This window comes from Cornus florida, unplaced genomic scaffold (genome assembly GCF_030987335.1).
Source record: "Cornus florida cultivar Cherokee Brave unplaced genomic scaffold, ASM3098733v1 CherokeeBrave_3.0.0_Hap2_Chr03, whole genome shotgun sequence".
In the NCBI taxonomy this organism is placed as follows: domain Eukaryota; kingdom Viridiplantae; phylum Streptophyta; class Magnoliopsida; order Cornales; family Cornaceae; genus Cornus; species Cornus florida.
The window spans coordinates 35,109,468-35,129,923 of NW_026775573.1; the positions used below are offsets into that span (position 1 = coordinate 35,109,468).

At 35.1% G+C, this 20,456-nt stretch overlaps 2 protein-coding genes across 2 annotated transcripts; both read left to right on the plus strand.

Moving 5' to 3' along the window:
- The first annotated feature begins 3,214 nt into the window (after positions 1–3,214).
- LOC132301429 (protein PELPK1-like) lies at positions 3,215–15,978 on the plus strand. The gene is made up of 3 exons (XM_059798678.1): positions 3,215–3,628; positions 7,039–7,345; positions 15,504–15,978. The coding sequence occupies exons 1-3, from the start codon at positions 3,260–3,262 to the stop codon at positions 15,773–15,775; spliced, it is 948 nt and encodes a 315-aa protein (XP_059654661.1). The 5' UTR covers positions 3,215–3,259; the 3' UTR covers positions 15,776–15,978.
- Positions 15,979–19,526: 3,548 nt separating this feature from the next.
- Positions 19,527–20,152, plus strand: LOC132300255 (protein PELPK1-like). The gene has a single exon (XM_059797270.1). The coding sequence runs from the start codon at positions 19,568–19,570 to the stop codon at positions 19,937–19,939; it is 372 nt and encodes a 123-aa protein (XP_059653253.1). The 5' UTR covers positions 19,527–19,567; the 3' UTR covers positions 19,940–20,152.
- The last annotated feature ends 304 nt before the right edge of the window (positions 20,153–20,456 follow it).

The window sequence follows — 20,456 nt, forward strand, 5'->3', positions numbered from 1 at the left end:
AGACAGATAAAAGAGTCCCACAACACCAGCAACAAATACATATATCAAGTTTTCAAGAACTAACAAATAACAGTTCCCATCAACCAATCTTTTTAATCCTGGATGGCTACTGGCTGTACTTGCATTTGTAACTTAAAATAGAAGTCCTAATTAAACTCGAACATAACACCTAACAGGTGGTCACAAGAACAAAAGTTACATGAATTGTCCATACAGAAAGTCGTAAATCGATTTTTCAGCTGCTTCTATGCTTGCATCAAATCCTCTGGAACACATAGGACAGCATTAACATTGAGGTAGTGGTAGCATTGAGTGATTTGGGGAGAGTATTCCTATAAGAGTGTTAAGATGGAGGACGACATGGCTAAGGAAGGTCAAGGAAGTGGAGTATAGGTGGCTGTTTTAGCACTTCTGGCTTGGCAGGAGACAACTCAGGCTCTGGAAAAGCTAGGACATAGAGCAGTGGTGGCAGCTTAGGCTGCAGTACTGTTGGGATTCTTGAGACATGGGGAATTAGTGGAAATTATGTGCCTCGGGCAAGGTTACTCCACAAAATGGCTTGCCTCTACCTGGATTCTGTTGCAGGATGAACAACAGTGGAAAAGAGGGGGTGAATGGTGGTGATAGGCCGTTGTTGGAGAAGACAAGTGAGCCTCGGGATTTAACCAAAAGGGGTTTGAAGCTTGATTGAGCATGCTTGGGTTTTCATTTATATGATTTTATATTGATTAGGGACAAAGGGAAAAACTTTCAGAATAAGCTATTCTTCTCTTTAGGCAATTCAGAAAAATCTATTCAAATTCACATTTTTTTATTAAAATGGGGACAAGAATAATGTAACGACCCTAACTGATGCCAAAATTTTAAAAAAATTTGGCGTAACCTCCCCTAAAAAGGGGACTACAACCACCTGCTCAAATAAAAAAAAAAATAAAAAAAAAATGCAATGACCCTTCTTGGCCTTTGAAAACACCTCCAACCTGTCCCAACACATAATAAAATTAATATACTCCAACATCCCATCTATCCGTTCATTATACCTCAACGTGGCTCATCTCATGGTGGTACATCTACATACCGTTTAATCCAAATTATTATAATTACAGTTCCAAAATATAGTTACAATAACAAGAGTTCACGAATCTCTATACCAAATATAACAAACTAATATTTTACAAAAATATGGGACTTAATACAAAAATAGCAAAAAGAAGTCTTCTAATTCAAATTAGGCCTGTGGTGGAAAGTCATCCGCCACTTCTTTCCTGTAACCTGAAAAAAATAATAAGTATGCAGGGTAAGCTATATGCTCAGTAGGTGACACTTAAGACACGCATCTTGTGTCCTCGTGAATCCATACAAAGAATAGATCAATAGGAATGGGGATCATACTGTGTCGGGATAATACAACATTTCAACCAAACTTAAGTGCAAACAATGCAATACCATGGAATGCAAATGCATGCCAATGTCGCTCCCCATTTTCATAATCCAAAACATCATTTCCAAACTGTTAATACAGCCCGCCCTTTGATAGCCCCGCCGCGACACGAGAGGAGGATTGGCTAGTGTCCCTGACCCTTGGTAACCTCGCGGCGTCATTATGGGGCCCAGCTAGCTCAACCACGCTAGGGCGACTCCCTAGTCCCCTCTAGGCTATATTAACCTCCGGCCCGTTGGTAACCCCGCAGCGACCGGGTTTCGCATAAAACCATTTCATCAAAAACACTTCCCTGAAATTCCCCATATTTATTTCAAGAACAATTTCTCTCATTTCATGCAAACCCAATGGTATGTACATGTATATATATCCCATGCTTTCAATATTTTGGCATTTAGAATTTTATACCACATAATTAAGCATACATCATGTTCAACATCTCCAAATGAATTATCAAAACATTAAACACAACAGGACAACCTCTAAGCATGCTTTTCTACTCATATTCATAATCATGAATTTTCCTAAACATCATTTATATAATCATTGAAACAATTAACTTCCAAATTAAACATGCTTGTCACAACAAGAGAGATATAATTCACAATGGAGCAAGAAAAACATGGATTAAGAGCCCCTACCTCTAAATTGAACAAAATCCTTAAAATTGGGTCTCTAAACTCGAATGCACAAATGAGTACCAAAACTGAAATTGTTAGTATGGATGCGTAGAGCTCGTCGTGGGCTTCGTTTTGCCTCAAACGGCACTTAAATCCGCCAAGAAATGAGGGAGAAATCAAGCTTAATTGTGTAGAAGAAAAAAAAAAGAAAAAAGAAAAGCAAGCGGGCAGAGAACTGCGAGACAGAAGACAGAGAACAAAAAAGAAAAGAAAAAAAAAATGTTTAAATTGCACCACACACAGACATTGCAAATAAAATGATTTTTTTTATCATTTCTAACAAAGGTGTATTCACAGCTTAAAAGATGTAACTATCATAGGGAGTAAGATTTTTCTGAATTGTTAGTGTTCACAACAAAAAGTCAACACTAACAAGATAAGGTATAAATATCAAATAGGTGAGTAGTTTTGAAGTTTAGGAGCTTTTGTCATGTTTGAAAATCCATTTTTTTTCCAGCCAAGGGAGTATGATTTTCACACCATTGGTGAATTCTGGTCCTGCATATTATTAGAGAGAACTGTTTGTTTCCGCTAACTTAAATTTGGATCTTTGATAGATTCACAAGAGTGAAACTAGATTGTTAGTCCTTTTGCTTATACTTGTAACACATTTCCCCTGATTGCATTTCTAGATGTGCACATTTTATGGCTTGTCATCCCATTCTTGGTAAATGTTAAATATATATATTATTTTTCGGGAAATAAATGTTCGTGTAACAGGAAATTTATTCTTTTTTTAGGGCGTTGATTTGCATAAATGTGATCTATGGCTCAATCATCCAAATTTTCCAATTAGACAAATTGCGGGAAATTTTAGTTGCCAACTATGCCCCATTCTTGAAGGATTGAATAACCTACCAGTTTGAAGACTTGAAGTCAAGATTACCAGTTAACACCTCCAACAAATCCTACATGGCAAAACAGACAGCAAAGATATTATGATGAAGATTACATTAAATAGATTATTGTAGAAGTGATATGGATGAGAAGTTGAACTAACAATACACAACTCTTCCCACCAACCAAACCTCCTCATCATCTATTTAAACCCTTACATATGGAAACCTATGCACGTTCAATCAAGCTTGAAACCCTTTGCTTGAATCTTGCGGAACTTGTCATCTGATCTGCTCCAACGATGGCTCTTCATCAGCATATATCATTTCTCTTTCTGCTTTCATTTGTCACTTTGTTAACGATGAATGGAAACACAATGCAGGGTGAGGCGCGACACCTTATGGAGATAACCTTGCCTGAGTTTCAAAAGCCTGAATTGCCGCCGCTTCCTCATGTTCCAACACTACCAAAACCTGAGCTGCCACCATTGCCCGAGCTTCCTAAGCCTGAATTGCCTCAAGTCCCGACTTTGCCAAAGCCTGAGTTTCCGACTCTGCCAAAGCCAGAAGTCCCAAAACTGCCTGAAATCCCGGCTTTACCCCATCTTGCTGGCCTGCCTAAGCCCACAATCCCAACCATTCCAACCCTGCCAAAGGACTTGCACATTCCTTAATTTCCTCTGCCCACATCACTCAACCACTACTCCTTGAATCATGTTTTCATGATAGGAGACTATTATTTCATTTCATATAAACCTTTTTATAGGTTTGGTATTTGATAATGTTTGATGTGTGCATGTATGGGATGAGCCGGTACTTGTTCTGCTAGTTTCTTCCAGCTAGGGGAGATGGTTCGTCTACTCATTACGCTTGTGTGTTACTTGTACTTTCCCATATATCTTTATTACATATAGACATCAATATTTGAGTTTGCTTGTTTAAATGTTGCTTTCTATTTCAGTTGCTTTTGCTTAAGCGGTTCTTAAAAATTACAGAATGCAAAAACATTTTTTCTTACACTTTACATAAGCACTTTGCTGAGTGCAAGATGATAAGAAAAGATATATGGTCTACTCTTATCAAGTTTGTTAGTTTGTTAGGATTCAAGCCTTTACCAAAAAACAAACAAACAAACAAAACAAAATTTCATAGGATAGAAATGGAGTTTTTGCAAAATAATTTGCTGTCTCACTAAATTTTGTTTTTTCAACAAAATTTTCCAACTAAATATGTAAAATTTTCTCACAATAGTACAAATGCTAGTTTCGTGTAAAATGAGAATATACCGCATGCTGCCAACAACATATGGGTAAAAAAGACTATCACAGTAGCTATAAACTTAATTGAAATCATAGTAACCACTAACCAAATCATGGATTCAAATATTTCTATATTTAAATATAAACTTAGAATTTGAAAAAAAATTCCAAATTTGAATATTTAAATATAAACTTAGAATTTGAAAAAATATTCAAATTTCAATAAGTACATATGACATAATCATTGTTGGGGGAATCCTTGGAAAAAGATTTTTCGAAAATCTATTACTTTCATAAAATGCTACTATCTTTAGTATTTTTAATTTTTTTGGTTAAGAATTCATTTCACATACACTTTTTGAACACATGTCCAACACTTTATATGTATGTGTGTGATCCACATAATATAAAATTTTAAGTTACACTACTTATTAAACATTACAAAATTCCAATAAATTCTAAAAAGAAAAGATACTTAAAAAATATCTATATACATACTTCTCTACATCTCCACACAATTATAGAGACTTCGAAACTAGTACACTCAAAGTTTGAAATACACATGCCATTCAATTTCCAATAAGCACTTTTGTGGTTTATGCATGGCTAACATTCATTTTAAATACGGAAAAATTACATGAAAGTCCTACTTTCATTTTATAGAAGCATCTATAAAATATCACATTTGATTTTAGAAAGTGTAAGTAGGACTTATTTGTCATTCTCCCTTGAATTAATCAAAGTTGGGGGCATTATGGTTTCATTGAGAGGCATGTATTAGGCAATCCAAAGCTATTATATTACATTTGATTGAGTCAACAAAAACATAGATATTCACCAATATAACTTGGCTAGGTGAACTTGCAACCTCATCAGAGACACTCAGAGGTATATCTCTGCTTCTTACTGCGCCAAGTAGCCAAGTTGCCACCATCAGTTCAAGGGTTCCATTTGCAATTGTGGGCATTTCTATCCCACTCCGTTTTACGGTCAAACAACCTATCAGTTTGTATGTAGTTCTATTGCATGGAAGCCAAAGTTAAGGTTAAAACTCATAAGTTACTCTCCATTGAAACTTATCCACAGTGGTGTAGCAGAAGCATATATATTTAACAGTAGAAGATATTTTCCAAGTAGCACATGACTAAATTTGAAGATACTTTTTTTCCAGACTACCTTTTTAATCTAGATGTTCATCTCTATATAGTCATATGAATGAAAATACTTTCATGTTCAATAGAAGTTAAAAAAAAAAAAACCTTTTTTTAGATAGCATGGAGCACTTGTAATCGCTCCAAGCGTGTAACAATGGCTCATTACCACCATCTGACCTTTCGTCTTCCTCTGTAACTTATAAGTCTGTTATCTATGGGTGGTAACACAATCGAGGTAAAGGCAAAACATCTTTTATAGATGACCTTGCTTGAGCTTCCTAAGCCTGTGTGGCGACCTTGTGGGCAAGTACGAGACACTGGCAGGCTACCATACTGGGTGAGTTACAGTTGCACAATCCTACGCTGCCTTGGTAAGAGAAAGGTGAAGTGCTTCTATGTGGTGGTGTTATCTCCAATTGGTATGAGGTCTTTTGGAGTAAAACCCGAGCGCGGACAATATCATATATACCATGTGGTGGAGTGGGTCGTTGTCACCGCTTTCCCACCGCCAAGGCATGTAACTTAGTATATCTTGGGCACCTCCTAAAAAGTGAATGTTGGGCTTGCATTTTATGCATATAGTTAGTTTTATTTTAAATAAAATGCCTTTCAATGTTCCAGGTATGCAAATAGTTAGTTTTATTTTAAATAAAATGTCTTTCAATGTTCCAGGTATATAAAATGTTTTAAAAGCAAATTACCGTCTAGTAGCTTTTCTGTTTCTCTATATATGATCCAAAATTTGTGTCATTGAACACAATCCTGCTTAATTTACTGTTTTGTGGATGCCAGATGGACTACATTAGTTACATAGAGATTAGAGAGTCAAGTAGTGCTGATCAATATATGAGACCTCCTTTACAATAATCAATCAACAATGCATTAGCAAACTTTCTCTTATTAGTCGAGACGGCAAGATCTCTCCTAAATGGTTTTAGTCCCGTTAGGGGCAATATGGGTTTTAGCCTTGTTAAAGATAATATTGTGAATGTGTGTGCGAACTTTTGTAAAAAAATAAAAATAGTGAAGTATGGAATTAACTTGCATGAGTTGTTACAAAAAAATTATGATTTTCCTTTAACTTTTTGGAAATCCTACTATGTTTTATATTTGTTTCAAAAAATACAGCTTTTGTTTTCTTTAAAAGGAATTTTGATGGAAATACTTGTTTTACCATCAATGATTCTAAGAGTGGTACACTTTGCCAATAACATTCTGATGTTCAAGTAATTTTAGAAGAAGGAGAAAAAAAGAAAAATTACTACAGAACAAATTGTTGTAGGACTGAATAACCAGTTTGAATGTAAATTGCTGAAGAATTGAAGTCAAGATTACCGGCTAACACCTCCAACTAATCCAACAAGACAAAACAGATAACAAAGATATTATTAAGAAGATAACAGTATATAAATTATTGATAATTGTGGATGTGATATGGATGAGAAGTTTGAACTAACAACACGTAACCCTTCCCACCAACCAAACCTTCTCATCATCTATTTAAACCCTTAGATATGGAAACCTATGAATGCTCAATCAAGCTTAAAACCCTTTGCTTGAATCTTGAGGCACTTCTCATCTGCTCCAACAATGGCTCTTCAACATCTATCCTTTCTCTTCATGCTGTCATTTGTCACTTTGTTCTCGATGAATGGCAACACAATGCAGGGTGAGGCGCGACACCTTTTGGAGGTAACCTTGCCAGAGCTTCCTAAGCCTGAATTGCCATCGATTCCTCTTGTTCCAACGCTACCAAAACCTAAGCTGCCACCAATATTGCCTGAGCTTCCGAAGCCTGAATTGCCAAAGCCTGAGCTACCACCATTGCCTCATGTCCCGACTTTGCCAGAGCCTGTGTTGCCGACTCCACCAAAGCCAGAAGTCCCAAAACTTCCTGAAATCCCGGCTTTACCCCATCTTCCTGACCTTCCTAAGTCCACAATCCCAACCATTCCAGCTCTGCCCAAGGACTTGCACTTCCCTTAATTTCATCTCCCCACCTCACTCAACCACTACTCCTTGAATCGTGTTGCTTTTCATATATGATACAAGATTGTTATTCCATTTCATAGTATGTATGAGATGAGCAAATACTTGTTCTCTTAGTTTCTTCCAGCTAGGGTACATGGTTCATCTACTTATTATGTTTGTGTGTTGCTTGTACTTTCCTTTTATGTTTGTATTATAATCTATATATATGGAGTTCATTTGTGTTTTCTTGTTTAAATGTTGCTTTCTATTTCAGTTGCTATTGCTATTCCAAATGGTTCTTAGAAATCAAAGAATTATATATATATATATATATATATATATATATATATATATATATATTTACATAAACACTTCTGATTGCAAGATGATGAGAAAAGATAGAGAGTCATAGATAAAACATGATCTGTATTAGTTCTCGTTACATGGGAAAAGGCAAAATCAGTATGAAGTCAGAGAAAAGAATAAGGAATATGAATAACTCGCGACTCCTATATTCAAATTATAATCAAACAAGAAAAACACTTGCAGAGTGCAAGGGAGAGAAATTAGAAGAACAGATAAAATAAGATACTAGGAATAAAAAGAAAATTGCAATGACATTAGAATGTGCATTCAGAGTAATAAAAGGTCATTGTATTGTACTGTTCTTGTACACGAGCCGATCACTATATACTCTGCTTCTATACATATGAAATGTAAAACGACCATAAGGTAGCTAATGCCATAAGCATGTGTAACTGTGTAAGTCTCAAAATTAAATAGTGAGTGAGTAGAAACTACTCTAGGTTTCAAGCTCTTACAACTGAATCTGTTATTTATCTTTCCTTCACAAAAGGGCATTGAATCCAAGCTTGTATCATAACATATTCCTACTCCATCACATATAAATTTCACTGCAAAAAAAAAAAAAAAGAAAAAATTTGAAAGACAAACTTTCACTGGCATATATCAAGTACATCTAACATTAGCATACTTGTTATTTTTCCATAGTATAGATGAAAAGACTGATAAAAAGATTGGTCCCCGGATGTATATCAAGCTCTCAAACCCTTCATCACATGTGATTCCGTCTTCCTCGTGGACAAAAAGGTGCAAATTTGCATAGTAAAGGAGAAATTATATGCAGATTAACCCAAGACCTCTCAGAACATGAGATCCTATACCATGTTTGTCTATCAATTGCCTCAGAAGCTTAAACCATCATAAAAGTAGAATATACATATGTTGTTACACCCTGAACCTTGTTATGCAAGTTCCACCAAAGTTGAGGGCTGATTAAAAATCATAAACAATATCTTCTAATACAAATTGTACTGTTCAGTCCCAAGTTAAAACAAACTGTCCAGTCCAACAATTTTTAACAAACTGTCCAGAACAACATTTCTGACTTTAGAAATTTAAATTTTAATATGCCAATCACAAGTTTATGCTGTCTTATAAGTTAAATTATTATTATAATTTTTTTACAAGACAAGAAATGTTAGAAGTTAGATTAGTAGGTGCAAAGAGTCGAAGCCTGACACTATCAAAATTCACTAGAGGCACTAACTACTGGACTATCGAGGCATCTGTTATAAGTTAAATTATTACTTTCATATAGAACACGCATTTGGACTTTATTTACCAAAAAAAAAAAAATCATGCATCCAGACTTTGTGTTCCAGAGGATTTAATGCATGCACACATTAATTGAAGGTAATGAAAATTTGGAGATTTTGGTGAATTTGTAGGTTCCACCGGCGAGGCCAAAAGGCCATAAATCATCCTTTATCAATAACAGAGCAAAACAATTTATGCAAAGCTTGTTTCTTGTTTTGATTTGGCATTACACCAAAATTTGTAGCCAATTAATCTATGCTTGGCATTAATTTTATGTGATAATCCGGATTTTAAGATTTTAATTAATTTCATTATTTTTAGTTGTTATAATTAAATTTTTAATTATGGTTGGAGGCTTATCGGGGACAGTTTATTTGATTTGGTTATTATGTAATTGTATATATATATATATATATATATATATATTGTGCAAATCTGATGCAAAGGAATTGCACTGCGAGACGAAATTAGAAGAAAAGAATGGAAAATTGATTTTTGGCGGGTCCCATGACTTGATTTAGTTTGGTTACTTATATATATATATATATCTACTGTTAGGTGATGACAAGGAGATAAGAAAGAAAATGTTGGTCTAAAAAAAAAAATTAAAAGAAAAAGCAAAAAAAAAACTGCCAGCCGATTTAGAGGAATGAAGGTGAGAGATGAAAAGTTTGTTTGTTTATTTGTTTTTGTTTTTTATAATCGAGGACTTCTTATGGCAGGGCCCTTCGGACCCATTTCTAATGCACCAAACTGGAGATACTGTAGCCGACTTCACAGTTACACCACAGTTACAATATTACATTAGTGGACGAAATTAGAAAACTTGGTAGAGCACTCGAACACAGAGATGAAAAGTTGATAACTTGATATTTTGATGGATAGTGGCAAGGCCCACAACCTTTTGGCACATTACCTTTTTGACTTTGATACTTGCACATAGTTTTGTATTGTGTAAGCAGATATGTAAAGATAAATGTGTTGCGAGAGTTGTTCTGTCGGCGTAGTAATTGAGGTACAATGATACAGTGAAACATTGAGGACAGAGAAAGAGAATTAGAGATACAGAGAATGAAAGAAAACTTTGAGGACGGACAGAGAGCAGACAGCTGGGAGTCAGCACAGGGGATGGACTTGAGGCTTTGATATTTTAATGCTTTATTTCTTTTCATTTGACTTTCCACTGAAGGCAAATCGACGAGCGCATAGAGATTTACGTTTTGATCATAACAAAGTCTAGTTTGGCCATCATTGAATTTTGAAATTTTGAACATATTTTGGGACTTTTCTTTAATTAAGAGATAGAAATTTTTAATTCACATTTTTCTTAGATTTTTGTGAATTATTCTTAATGAATTGTTGTATAGTATGCTTAATTCATGTCGATCCTTGCAAAAATAATTTATTTGTTGTATATGTGTTATGTGATTATGTGTTAGTTGTCATTTTATAAGAAAACATGCCTTAAATGATTATATTTCATGCCTTATGTATTTAAGTTATCGGAGATATAGTAAGAAGCATGATTTGTGTATTATATAATTTTTCTCCCAATTGTGTTTATGATTAAGAATTCAAATGTATAAAGAATTATGATGTTTAAGAGGCATGGTGCATTTATGCATTTTCATTGGGCATGGAATGGAGAAAAAATTGTTTTAAAAAGGCAATAAAATTATTTTGAGAAAACGTTTTTGGAAAGTGTTTTTGAAAACCGGATACCTAGGAGGCGCCTAGTGGTCTGTGGTGTTAATGTGATCTAGAGGGAAATAGAGAGAGACTCTAGTGTGGTTGAGCTACGTAGGCCCAGACGACACTATGGAGGTGCCATGTGGTCGGGGAAAACTAGTCAACCCTTCCCTCGTGACGCCACAGATCCTTTGAGGTTGTAGAAACCTTCTTCCTTGCCCCCAAGAAGGTGAAGGCGGTATGAGCTTGAGTTGTTACTTTGACAGATTTGACGGAATCGACTTTCATCGCATTGTGTTATCTTTTAGCATGAATGAATGCTTTGACCATGCTCCACACATCATTGAACTTGTAGAGATGTTTGTACCACTTAACGAAGTTGTAACCTTCTTGCCACCTTTTGTGGTGGTAATGATGTTGTCCGTCACGACTGCGATGTCCTTGGTGGTATTCTTGTTTTTTGTCTGAATCTTGTCGAAAGTCATAAATTCTGACGATAAGAATGTGTTGTAGATTTGATGTAGGAGAAAGAGATGAGAGGCAAAGGATGTCCCACCGGGCGTGCCAAAAATTTATACACACAAATTTCGTAGTCTGCAAATAAAGAACAAAATAGGGAGTAAATATAATTTTATTAATTTATAAAAATTTGAGTACAATCCTCTTAAATATTCTTTACAAAATAAAGAAAATATCCTCTGATTCGATTTCCTTTGTTGGTTGAATTCAAGGACTGTTGGAGCTTGATCTTGAATCGGGTTGTTGACAATCTTCTTTAAGTATTTGTAGTTGAAGAAGATCGCCGATGATTTTTGATCGAGGGCTGACGAAGCTTGATCTCAAACAGTGTTGTTTGGAGATTCTTCAAACTTGTTGAATCGCAAGGAAAGAACGGCACAATTTTGATGTGCTTGTTGTTTTTTGTTGAATTTGAGGAAGAACGGCACGATTTGATATGTTTGTTATTCTTTGTTGAATTTGTGGAAGAACGGCATGACTTTGGTTGTGCTTGTTGTTCTTTACCTTCAGCTTTGTTAAATTTGATGATCACTGTGGAATTTTGATGAAGAACGGCACGAGCTTCTATATTTCTCTCTAGAATTCTAGATTTCTGGAATTATCAATTTCTCTCCCTCTGGATTTCTGGCCCTTTGGATTTCTGCGTCTCTCGATTTATGGACATCCTTCCTTCTTTCCCCATGTTTCTATTTATAGGCTTCTTGGATTAATAGGATGATGACATGTGTTCTCTCCTGATAAGGACAAAATTATAACTGAACCAGGCCGGTCATATTATAATAATTATTCTTAAAAAATAATTATTTCAAATATATTTTATTAGGAATAATTATCTTTTTTCATTTCATCATCAGAGTTGGGCTAATTGAATAATTTAAGTGGACTACGTTTGGGCCGATTAAATAACTTAATTAAACATTAGTCCTATATTTGTTGAGTCAATTCGTAAAACAAAGATCCATTAAAATTTTAGTGTCTACACATATCGTTGAGACAACTCAGCTTGAAATCAACAAAAAATTAGGTTTATATAAGGGAATATCCAAATAGGTGACGTAATTCATAACGGGCGGGGACAGGTATATTAAGTAACTCGCCCACCCCGATTTTATAAGAAATTATATATATTTATATACACTTTCATTTTCTTAGTCTCCTGAAATACCCTTTTATGTATAAATCAGAGTTTGGTTCTGAGAAAGATTCATGTCATGACGTCACCTTTGAAGTTGAATTTGTATGCATAATATAGATAACTACTAATTCATGATCTGTACAGTGTCGTGCCAAGCTCGTCAGATATTATAGCATATATCTATATCTATATATATACTCCCTCCATCCCATAAAAGTGTCACTTTTGGAGAACCGTAACTCTCACAAATTAAACTGACACGCTTTCCCAAAAAAACACTTTTTTTTGGATGGAGGTGGTATTAAAAAATAAGCATATTGAGAACGCTATGATGAATAATTTTTGCTCAGAATAGGAAAAACCTTTTTAGACACTATATTCTCAAAAACAAAAATATAAGCAATGCGAAATATATATTAAAACATCCCTTAAGCCAAAATAGGCATAGAGTTCTCTGCATAAACCAAATATTGACTTTCTTGTGTATGCTTTGAAGTTGAGTTAGATGACAAAAATAAATGTTGAAAGAAGAGATGGAATGAGAGAGAATGAGAGAGGCAAGATCCCAGCTGATTATATAATGTTCTTCATACATCAACCGCCGTGTAAAAGTGAAAAAAGAAGATGTGTTGGTTTGTTTTTTATTGTTCAAAAACATTGAATAATAGATACTCTTTGATTTTTATTTATTTAATTTTTTTTTTTAAAGAAAAGGAATAGAAAGGAAAATTGTTTTATTTTTTTATAATTTTAAAAATAAAACTAACAAGTGACAACGTCTTCAACTAAAGGGTAAAAACTGTTTGATATATATATTTTTTTAAAAAAGAAGGAAACAGAAAGGGAAATTGTTTTGTTTTTTTGAAATTTTAAAAATAAAACTGACAACGCCGAAGGGTTAAAATTGTGGATGGGATGCATGTAATGAAAAAACTGTATAAACCTTTTTTATAACTGAAAACTACGTATCTGATTTTAAAAACCAAAACGTCACGTGTACAATAATATAAAAAGTGTATATAAAAAATAGAAATAAAATACACTTTTATTGGATGAATATATATATATATATATATATATAAACACATTATACTTTTAGGGTTCACTCTAATCCGCTAGCCGCTCCCTCCCCACATAATCTATTGGCTCTCTCTAGCAAACCAGTGGCCCTATCCAAATCAATTTTTATTATACAAGAATAATGAACATTGATTTCAAATCAATATATAAAATTTGCATATTTTCATGCGTGTATTGAATTAAGCAGGCTCAATAAGTGGAAGCAAGGTCGTGGAAAGTTATTGTTTGCATGAGTTTGTCTAGATTTGTACCTAATATGACTTTTTTTTCTTTTTTCTTTATTTTTAGAAAATAGTCTTCCCTTAGTTGAAAGAAATTTATTAAATTTTTTTTTTTCATTTGTCAACTTATTCACCATTTATATCCTGTCAACCTTAAAGTATACTCCAGTTAAGTCAATCCACTTCAAGGCGGCTGGTCAAATTTAGGGTTACTTTTTTCCCATCATATATAATTTTATATTTAGTTAGTTTCCTTAAATACCCTTTTATGTATGTAACACATCCTACTTTAAGGGTTCTACTCTATTCCACAAGCCAGTCCCTACCCACTTCATCTGTTGGCTCTTCGTACCAAATCAGTGACCCTCTTGCCACTATATCCAAATTAATGTTCATTATATAAGAATAGTGAACATCAATTTTAAATCAATATATAAGATTTGCATATTTCCGTGCATGTATTAAAGAAGGCTCAATAAGTGAAAGTAAAGCCGTTGAAAGTTATTGCTGGTATAAGTTTGTTTAGATTTGTACCTAATATGACTTTTATTTTATTTTTTCTTTAAAAGAAATTTATTATTTTTGTTTTCATTTGTTAACTTATTCACCATTTGTATCTGGTCGAGCTTAAAGTATGCTCCTGTTAAGTCTATCCACTTCTTTTATTTGTTTGGTCCTTTCTATGCTTGATGCTCGAGGTCCACAGTGCTTGTGAAGCCACATGATTGCTCCTCTCATGTATGGTATCAAACTCAGTTTTTAACTCTATTACTTACTCTATATTGTTCTGGACTTTTTTGGTAATTTTTTTCTATTTATTTTTTGTACTTCATTTTGCGTGCCAAGTGAGTCTCGGGAATCGTACGGGACATGTTCTTGAGCTCGGGAGTTTTAGAAATACATTTTTAATTATTTTAAGACTATTAGAATTGATGGGATCATTTTTAGAATTTTTGGGAGTCGGGATGACTTTCGTGCTCGGAAATTCCTCTCAGCTGTCTCATTTCATTTGAGGGGCATTATTGGCATTTCACACACACACACACACACACACACACACATATATATATTATGAAGATATTTTTTGGGACATTGAGGGACATGATTTGTTAAGTGAGGGCAATAAGGTAGCTCTATTAAATTTTAGAATCACTTCTATGGTGACATGGGGCACATTTTGGGTTGAAACATGCACAATGCCCACCATAATTTCTGGTATCCTTGAACTTGCTACCTCTCTGGCATGCCTGAGGTCACTTGTAACACCATTTGCACACAAAGTGAGCAATGGTTCAATGATCCAAAATTTCCATTAAACAAATTGTGGGCACTTCTAGTTTCCAGCTATCCCACACTATTGTGGGATTGAATATATGTTTTTATTTATTTTGGAAGTTAAAGCTACTGATTGATGGAGCAGGGATTTGAACTTAGCCTTCGGCCACAAGCAACACATGCTCTGTGGTAGGGCTATCACACCACATCAGGATTGAATATATGTTGATTGCCTAAGAGTTGAAGTCAAGATTACCAGTTAACACCTCCAACTATAATCCCACATGGCAAAACAGACAGCAAATATATTATGATGAAGATAACTTCATATAAATTATCGACAATTGTGGAAGTGATATGGATGAGAAGTTGAACTAACAACACAACCTTTCCCACCAACCAAACCTTCTCATCATCTATTTAAACCCTCAGATATGGAAACCTATGCATGCTCAATCAAGCTCAAAAGTCAAAAACCTTTGCTTGATTCTTGAGGCACTTCTCATCTGTTCCAACAATGGCCCTTCACCAGCATCTGTCCTTTCTGTTTCTGCTGTCATTCGTCACTTTGTTCTCGATGAATGTCAACACAATGCAGGGTGAGGCACGACACCTTTTGGAGACAACCTTGCCTGAGCTTCCTAAGCCTGAATTGCCAATGCTACCAAAGCCTGAGCTGCCACCGTTGCCTGAGCTTCCTAAGCCTGAATTGCCAAAGCCTGAGCTACCATCGTTGCCTCATGTCCCGACTTTGCCAGAGCCTGAGTTGCCAACTCTGCAAAAGCCAGAAGTCCCTAAACTGCCTGAAATCCCGGCTTTACCCCATCTTTCTGACCTGCCTAAACCCACAATCCCAACCATTTCAACCCTGCCTAAGGACTTGCACATTCGTTAATTTCCTCTCCCCACCTCACTCAACCACTACTCCTTGGATCATGTTACTTATTTTTCATGATAGGAGAGTAAACCTTTTTATAGTTTTGGTATTTTGTAATGGTTGATGTGTGTATGGAATAAGCCGATACTCATTCTATTACTTTCTTCTAGATATAGGACACTGCTCATGAGCGGTTATGTTTGTGTTTGTATTACATATATATAGAGTTCAATGTTCGAGTTTGCTTGTTTAAATGTTGCTTTCTATCATTCTATGTCAGTTGCTTCTTCTAGTCGAAATGGTTCTTAAAAATTAAAGAATGAAATAACATTTTTTTTTACACTTTACATAAGCACTTTGCTGAGTGCAAGGTGATGAGGAAAGATACATGGTCTTTAGGAGGCTTAATCAAGATTGTTAGTTTTTTCCTTCTTTTCTCACTCTGTCTAATGATCTTCCATCTAGTGTTCACAATAACTTAGTGAATGACCTAAAAAAATAACTTAGTGAATGTGAAATATGATATGTAAGAGCAGATTATGTTACACGGGAAATGGCAAAATCACCTTGATGCCAGAGAAAAAGAATGAGGAATATGAATATGAAAAACTCTTGTAGAGTGCAAGCGGCAGATAAATTAGAAAAACAGATAAATGAGATCTACGTACTAGGAAAATTTATAGTTTTTCAATGACATTAGAATGTGCATTTAGAGCAGTAAAAGGTCATTATACACCCGAGTGATCAGTACGTACTCCACTTATATATATATATGTGTGTGTAAAACACACATAAAGGAGCTAATGCTATAAGCCTGTCAATCTCAAAATTAAATAGTACAGTGTGGGTAGAAACAAGTCTAGGATTCAAGCTCTTACAACATAATCTATCGTGAATTTTATATCTCTTTTCTCACATCAAATAATATTCCTGCTCCATCACATGAATTTCACTGTCAGGAAGAAAAACAAAAAAAAAAAAAAAAAAAAAAAAAAAAAAATCAATCTTTCACTGGCTTATATGTATGCATGAAGAGTTTGCTTCTTCTGAAATGTATGCATGTTAAAGACTTCTTTTCCAAGAAAATTTTAACTGTGCATTAGCATAGTATAGATGAAAAGACAGATAAAAGAGTCCCACAACACCAGCAACAAATACATATATCAAGTTTTCAAGAACTAACAAATAACAGTTCCCATCAACCAATCTTTTTAATCCTGGATGGCTACTGGCTGTACTTGTGATGACCCGAATTTTTAGATTTTAATTTATTTTATAATTTTTAGTGATCTTATTTAATTTTAAATTGGAGACTCAGTTTAGTGGATTTGGATTTTTGTTGCATTATATTTATATATTTGTGTGTAGCATTTGAAGGAAGAGGTGGTTGCCGAAATTTAAATAGGAAAATAATGAGATAGTGTGTTGTTCTGCGGGTTCCACTAATGATGGGTTTTGAATTGTTTTATTGTGATTGTATATATATATATATATATATATATATATATATATTGCACCTGATGCAAAGGAATGCATGTGGGTTTCTTGGCTGGTTCTTTTGTGAAGTCGGTAGAATTGTCTATTTAAGAGTGTGTTTGTGCCACTGAATAAAGATGAGACAGAGTAGAAAGAAAAAAATAGAGTGAAGACAGAAAGAGTGTATAGAAGGAGAGAAATAAAGATAGAGTGAGCTGAGAGTTTGAGAAATAGAGGAGGAGCCGAGGTTGCACAGAGGAGGCGAGAGTTGCAGAAGAGGTCGGGAGCTTGAGGCCTTGATGAACCAGTGAGGAATGAATCTCTTTTCAATGTAGGGTTCTCTATACCTTGAATGGCATGGGGTGGTTTTGCTTCAATGGTTTTGATTAAATGCATATATATTTTGTTTATATACTTACATGACTACGCATATTTTGTGAAGCTGTTTTTGTTAAATCTCCATTAAATTCTTGTTATGGTTTTTCCTACTAGGATTTTTTGTCTCACCACCCTCTAGTTTTAGGTACCGAAGATGGACGAGGATTGCTAGATTCAGGCTTAGGGTGAAGAGTCGGCGTTGCAGGATTTATTTTATTTATTTTGGAGATTTTTTTGTATTTGAGGAAATTGACTTTGTAATAAAATAGGGCATTTATTTGTGATTCTGTGCGTATTTTGATGTATCTGATTTTGTATAAATTGAGGATTTTCTTAAAAAATTCGGGGTCATGACAATACTTGCATTTGTAACTTAAAATAGAAGTCCTAATTAAACTCGAACATAACACCTAACAGGTGGTCACAAGAACAAAAGTTACATGAATTGTCCATACAAAGTCGAAAATCGATTTTTCAGCTGTTTCTATGCTTGCATCAAATCCTCTGGAACACATAGGACAGCATTAACATTGAGGTAGTGGTAGCATTGAGTGATATGGGGAGAGTATTCCTATAAGAGTGTTAAGATGGAGGACGACATGGCTAAGGAAGGTCAAGGAAGTGGAGTATAGGTGGCTGTCTTAGCACTTCTGGCTTGGCAGGAGACAACTCAGGCTCTGGAAAAGCTAGGACATAGAGCAGTGGTGGCAGCTCAGGCTGCAGTACTGTTGGGATTCTTGGGACATGGGGAATTAGTGGAAATTATGTGCCTCGGGCAAGGTTACTCCACAAAATGGCTTGCCTCTACCTGGATTCTGTTGTAGGACGAACAACAGCGGAAAAGAGGGGGTGAATGGTGGTGATAGGCCATTGTTGGAGAAGACAAGTGAGCCTCGCGATTTAACCAAAAGGGGTTTGAAGCTTGATTGAGCATGCTTGGGTTTTCATTTATATGATTTTGTATTGATTAGGGACAAAGGGAAAAACTTTCAGAATAAGCTATTCTTCTCTTTAGGCAATTCAGAAAAATCTATTCAAATTCACATTTTTTTATTAAAATGGGGACAAGAATAAAATGATTTTTTTTATCATTTCTAACTCAGGTGCATTCACAGCTTAAAAGATGTAACTATTATAGGGAGTATGATTTTTCTGAATTGTTAGTGTTCACAACAAAAAGTCAACACTAACAAGATAAGGTATAAATATCAAATAGGTGAGTAGTTTTGAAGTTTAGGAGCTTTTGTCATGCTTGAAAATCCATTTTTTTTCCAGCCAAGGGAGTGTGATTTTCACACCATTGGTGAATTCTGGTCCTGCATATTATTAGAGAGAACTGTTTGTTTCTGCTAACTTAAATTTGGATCTTTGATAGATTCACAAGAGTGAAACTAGATTGTTAGTCCTTTTGCTTATACTTGTAACACATTTCCCCTGATTGCATTTCTAGTTGTGCACATTTTATGGCTTGTCATCCCATTCCTGGTAAATGTTAAATATATATATTATTTTTCGGGAAATAAATGTTGGTGTAACAGGAAATTTATTCTTTTTTTAGGGCGTTGATTTGCATAAATGTGAGCTATGGCTCAATGATCCAAATTTTCCAATTAGACAAATTGCGGGAAATTTTAGTTGCCAACTATGCCCCATTCTTGAAGGATTGAATAACCTACCAGTTTGAAGACTTGAAGTCAAGATTACCAGTTAACACCTCCAACAGATCCTACATGGCAAAACAGACAGCAAAGATATTAGGATGAAGATTACCCTAAATAGATTATTGTAGAAGTGATACGGATGAGAAGTTGAACTAACAATACACAACTCTTCGCACCAACCAAACCTCCTCATCATCTATTTAAACCCTTACATATGGAAACCTATGCATGTTCAATCAAGCTTGAAACCCTTTGCTTGAATCTTGCGGAACTTGTCATCTGATCTGCTCCAACGATGGCTCTTCATCAGCATATATCATTTCTCTTTCTGCTTTCATTTGTCACTTTGTTAACGATGAATGGAAACACAATGCAGGGTGAGGCGCGACACCTTATGGAGATAACCTTGCCTGAGTTTCCTAAGCCTGAATTGCCACCGCTTCCTCATGTTCCAACACTACCAAAACCTGAGCTGCCACCATTGCCTGAGCTTCCTAAGCCTGAATTGCCTCAAGTCCCGACTTTGCCAAAGCCTGAGTTTGCGACTCTGCCAAAGCCAGAAGTCCCAAAACTGCCTGAAATCCCGGCTTTACCCAATAATGCTGACCTGCCTAAGCCCACAATCCCAACCATTCCAACCCTGCCAAAGGACTTGCACATTCCTTAATTTCCTCTGCCCTCATCACTCAACCACTACTCCTTGAATCATGTTTTCATGATAGGAGACTATTATTTCATTTCATATAAACATTTTTATAGGTTTGGTATTTGATAATGTTTGATGTGTGTATGGGATGAGCCGGTACTTGTTCTGCTAGTTTCTTCCAGCTAGGGGAGATGGTTCGTCTACTCATTACGCTTGTGTGTTACTTGTACTTTCCCATATCTTTATTGCATATAGACATCAATATTTGAGTTTGCTTGTTTAAATGTTGCTTTCTATTTCAGTTGCTTTTGCCATTCTAAGCGGTTATTAAAAATTACAGAATGAAAAAACAATTTTTCTTACACTTTACATAAGCACTTTGCTGAGTGCAAGATGATAAGAAAAGATATATGGTCTACTCTTATCAAGTTCGTTAGTTTTCACCTCCTTTTCTCTCTCTGGCTAATTAATGATCTTCCATTCAATTTTCACAATAAGATGATGAAATATGATTTGTATTAGAAGTTCTTGTTACATA

Coding starts and splice junctions, on each gene's coding strand:
- LOC132301429 (XM_059798678.1), top strand. CDS start 3,260: ATGGCTCTTCATCAGCATATATCATTTCTCTTTCTGCTTTCATTTGTC. Junction 3,629..7,038: donor CAAAGGACTTGCACATTCCT/TAATTTCCTCTG, acceptor AACACAATGCAG/GGTGAGGCGCGACACCTTTT. Junction 7,346..15,503: donor AGCTCTGCCCAAGGACTTGC/ACTTCCCTTAAT, acceptor ACCTTTTGGAGA/CAACCTTGCCTGAGCTTCCT.
- LOC132300255 (XM_059797270.1), top strand. CDS start 19,568: ATGGCTCTTCATCAGCATATATCATTTCTCTTTCTGCTTTCATTTGTC.